At 31.7% G+C, this 4,152-nt stretch overlaps 1 protein-coding gene across 3 annotated transcripts in view; it reads right to left on the bottom strand.

Moving 5' to 3' along the window:
• Positions 1-484: 484 nt before the first annotated feature.
• The window catches only part of MEMO1 (mediator of cell motility 1), a 130,310-nt gene continuing 126,642 nt past the window's right edge, over positions 485-4,152 (bottom strand). For all 3 annotated transcript variants that reach the window (XM_044663699.1, XM_044663697.1, XM_044663698.1), the window contains 2 exons: positions 3,023-3,127; positions 485-1,167 (listed from right to left, as the gene is read on the bottom strand). In XM_044663699.1, coding sequence (XP_044519634.1) covers positions 1,036-1,167; positions 3,023-3,127 — 237 coding nt within the window. In that variant the 3' untranslated portion in view covers positions 485-1,035. The remainder of the gene's footprint in view (positions 1,168-3,022; positions 3,128-4,152) is intronic.

Raw genomic sequence — 4,152 nt, 5'->3', positions numbered from 1 at the left:
AATTATAGGAACAGTAAAGGATTTTTAAAGATTATTTCTTACTAAGAAAGATGAATACAAGACAAGGTCAAATTTTTTAAAGCACTGTGGAACACAGTGGTAACTATTTGGCAATAACTATAACTATAAAAGACTAGACGTTCTATGATCTTTGCAAACTAGCATCCTCAAACAAACTATGCAGCTGAAGGGATAAGTCAACCCTACTTTGCCAAATCTGAATGTAAAGTCCACATGGTATTTAGACAAAAAAATTGGTTTCATATACCTGAAAGCAATTTTGGTATGTTGTAAGTAGCTTTGAAAAAACTACTTGTAAATTATAACATTATACTAATTTCTGTAACTGAAATAGTCCTCATATAAATATAAAACACATTCTAAACTATCTTAGAAAAGTGCTGTGAACATAAAAATTCTAAGATGAGTTAATGAGAAGCAATCTACATATATACCACAGAGCAATAAGTTTAAATCAGACTAATTTGAGTTGTGTAGCCCTTTATTAGCAACTAAAATAGAAGGTATCTGTTGTACAACACGGGTAGTAGTTGACTATACTGGAGATTTATTATATTCTAATACAGATCATTTATAAATGCAATTTTCATTATTAAAAAGCTTCCACCCTTTTTTGTTTGTTTACAATTTGCAAAACTATTCTGAAAGCTGAATATATGTGCACAGGTCTGCAAAGAGTGCAAATTTAGAATATGGTAAATGCTTTACAGGTTTTATTTGAAGGACCATCTGTCACCTTGACTTTACATCCATCATCACTTTTTTAAATCATAAAATATTTTGATGCCATTCTTCCTTCCTTCCTTCCTTCCATTGTCCTAAACAAGAAAGCATTTTATAATGAGCTGAAATTAAGGAAGGACTACACCTACTAGAAAAGAAGAGAAGAAAGTTCTATTAATTTTGAGGTTTCAGTATCCCCAAAGACCAGGAACTGTATCTTTGTAAGGGCTAGGCTGGGACCCCGTTTAGAGTATGAGTATGTGCAGGTGGTATCCCTGAGTATTCAGAGCTTCAGTGGACTGTTAGTGCTCCAGCTGCATAACTCACTGAACTGTCTTGCCAGTTTCTACACTGGCTTGACTGGGCATAATTCAAAAATGAAAAGCTCATATTCATTCCATTCTTCTGGAGCTCTGTGATAGCCTGAGGAAAAAAAAAAAAAACAAACAAACCCAAAAACATAATTAGGACACAAATTATGCATGAGATGAGGACTATTAAATAACTGATTCAATCTCTTTAATTTCAGGCATAATTTATAAACTTCTTTACCTTTCACCCTTCTTTTTCCATCCCAATCTATATTTTTGTTGTAGAAAACAGTACTATCACCTTCTCATTTGTCCAAACAATAAATCTTGGTCATCTTAAATTTTAGCTCCTCTATCTCCCCACATTTAATGAGGGTACTCTGAGTTTACCTTTAAGCCCTCATTAATTTTAATCTCAAAAATAAATTTCTGACCATTTTACCCTTGAACTATTCACTGAAGTTGAACCCAATCAAATATTGGTGCAGTTCAGGCCCATCTATAAAATTTTGATGCCTTCACTTCCAAAATTCAAATGAAATAATGTATGTAAAATACTTTGCAAACAAAGATCCACAAAGCTCAGTTGTTTCTAATTTTTAAAATATTTAAGTTTAGTCCCAGTGCTATACAGTTCACTCAGATAATTCATTTAAAAAGTATTTAAGTACCTGCTAGATGCTAGGAGCTTTGGATACAGGAGAAAAAACAAAACAAAACAAAAGTAGTTCCTCAAGGGACTAACATTCTACTAAGGGAAATAACATATGTAAATATAAGTAAATATCAAATATACTAAATATATAACAATTTTGAGGGGAGCAGTAACAACTGGGAAGATCAAGAATGGACTTATAGATGTGTTTAAATTTCAACTAAGAAGGAAAAAATTTGGAATTTGTTCTGTGATTAATTTTTACCCCCCCAAAAAATAGGGATTGGATTGAATTTGGATTCTTATAAAATGACAATATCCATCACTACTACAGGCAATGCAAAATGTTTAAACTAAAATATGCGTCCTGTACCTACCGTTTTGCCAATATCACTTGTAATCATCTCCTTTAAAATCTTAAACAGATGTTTCACTGACCTTCCTATCACATTAGTAGCAAGACTCGAATGTCAAACTCTCCCTACATCTTTTCTCTCTTTCATGTTCAATTTTTCAACTTAAGCAGAACTTTAGAGTTGGAAGAGATATCAGTCCCTCATTTTGGTAAGGAAGAATGCTATTAGGTAAAGCTGCTAAAAAGTCCCACTCATCTCTACCAAGTTACCTACTCCCATTATTTATTCTATATCTTTTCTGTCCTCCTAAATTAGTTCAACTGTCATTACTATACCTCCCCTCTAAAATCTGGCTCACCAAAATTCTTTGCCCTTTCTCCTTCAGATAAAATTGCAATATAGAAAGGTTAAAAGTCATATACCTTGTTTAAGTCGGTTCCTAAAGAATAGGAACTAATCTTTTGTTTACTCTATGTATAATCTACAGAAATGTGGCTCCTAATCAAAATATACCTTTAAAAGATCACCAGGGTAAAAGTTTGCAAAAAAGCAATAGGATTTGATAGAATGTTAGAGCTAGAAAGAATCATAAATACATAGTTCATTCCTTTAATTTTACAAAGACAGGCACTGAGACCTAGCTTAAAGAATATGACTGACTGGCTTGCTAAAAGCCACCCAGCTATTATGTGACACAGCCAGGACTAACAATGATCTTTCCACAGTGCTTACATTCTCTTACTATGAGATGGCCAATAAGCATAAGAGAGCATTGTATTCTATTCTGATAACTTAAAAAATATATATCTTTGAATTAATAGGTATAGTGTTCTCATTTTAAAGGCAAATTAGGTACTATGCATATGTTCAACCAGTGATAATGAGTTAATGCCAATCATTTCATTTCGCTATGGATGGGAACAAACTCTAAAGTCAAGGTTTCACAGAATACTCACATTTAGTAACACCCCAATGGGATGTCTTCCACATATTGTATTATGATACTTCTTCAAGTAATTGCTAAAAGATACAGGGTCTAGTTGTTCTATAATGCTCATGCCCTGGAAAAAAAAAAGAAACAAATTATTACTCTTAATTAGATGTAGAAAATGTTCCTTAAAATAGTTAAGTTTTGTAATCAATTAGGATAAAGGAAACAGTGAATAAACTTAGTGAAATATCAAATTATAGAAATCTCTATAATCAACTTTCAATTACCTCTGCAGTAATCTACAGGAACATTTGTAATCCTTTATTTTGGTTGATGGCACATTTCTCAACCTGGACTAAACATATCAGTTTTCTATTTGCTTATTAGGCAAATGCTAAGATGTATTCTAAAATTAAATATAAAAAGTTTTGTTGGCTATTTTTCAATATCTATGTCACCACCCTCTCCTTTTGTCAGTAATAATTGAAAGTTGAATATAATAGACTATAAGCTTTTATTATTTACATAACATTTTCCTGGACACACAAAACATAAAAGGCATTATAAACATAGCAACAAAAACCTCTGAGGAATTAAATAGGCTAGATAATTTGCAAAAAAAAATGGCTATAAAGTAAGGGTAAATCAGAAAAGGGGTGATTACAAATTAAGGTCATGAATTAATAGTTATTTTTATAAAGGTAAAAGTCATTGAAGGTTGATGGTAGTAAAAAATAATTAACTGACAAACAAAAGATAGAAAGAGGTTTTGAACGTTTCTACTTCTCTTTGTAAGAGCAACTATTTATCCATTTAATTCAAGTCTATCTAAAATAGTAGCATTTTGCACATGATAAGTGGTTAAAAGATGTTTGTTGGATTATAGATCCAAACCTGATTGACCACTAGACGGAAAACAAGTATTTGCTTTCACCAACCTTTAATATAAATTATAGAGAATCATAGAATTCTGGAGCTGAAAGGGATATAGAGGTCATTTGGTCCAACTGCCTCATTTAAAAAAACAACAAAAACTGAGGCCCCAGGTCCCAGTTCCCCTAACTTCAGATTTAGTGCTATTTCCATTACAAAATGTAATTCAGTCAAATTACCTACATATATATATATATATATATATATATATATATATATATA

Source organism: Gracilinanus agilis, chromosome 2 (genome assembly GCF_016433145.1).
Source record: "Gracilinanus agilis isolate LMUSP501 chromosome 2, AgileGrace, whole genome shotgun sequence".
Taxonomy (NCBI): Eukaryota; Metazoa; Chordata; class Mammalia; order Didelphimorphia; family Didelphidae; genus Gracilinanus; species Gracilinanus agilis.
Note: the sequence above shows the minus strand (reverse complement) of the source record. Positions and strands in the feature narration are given on the sequence as shown.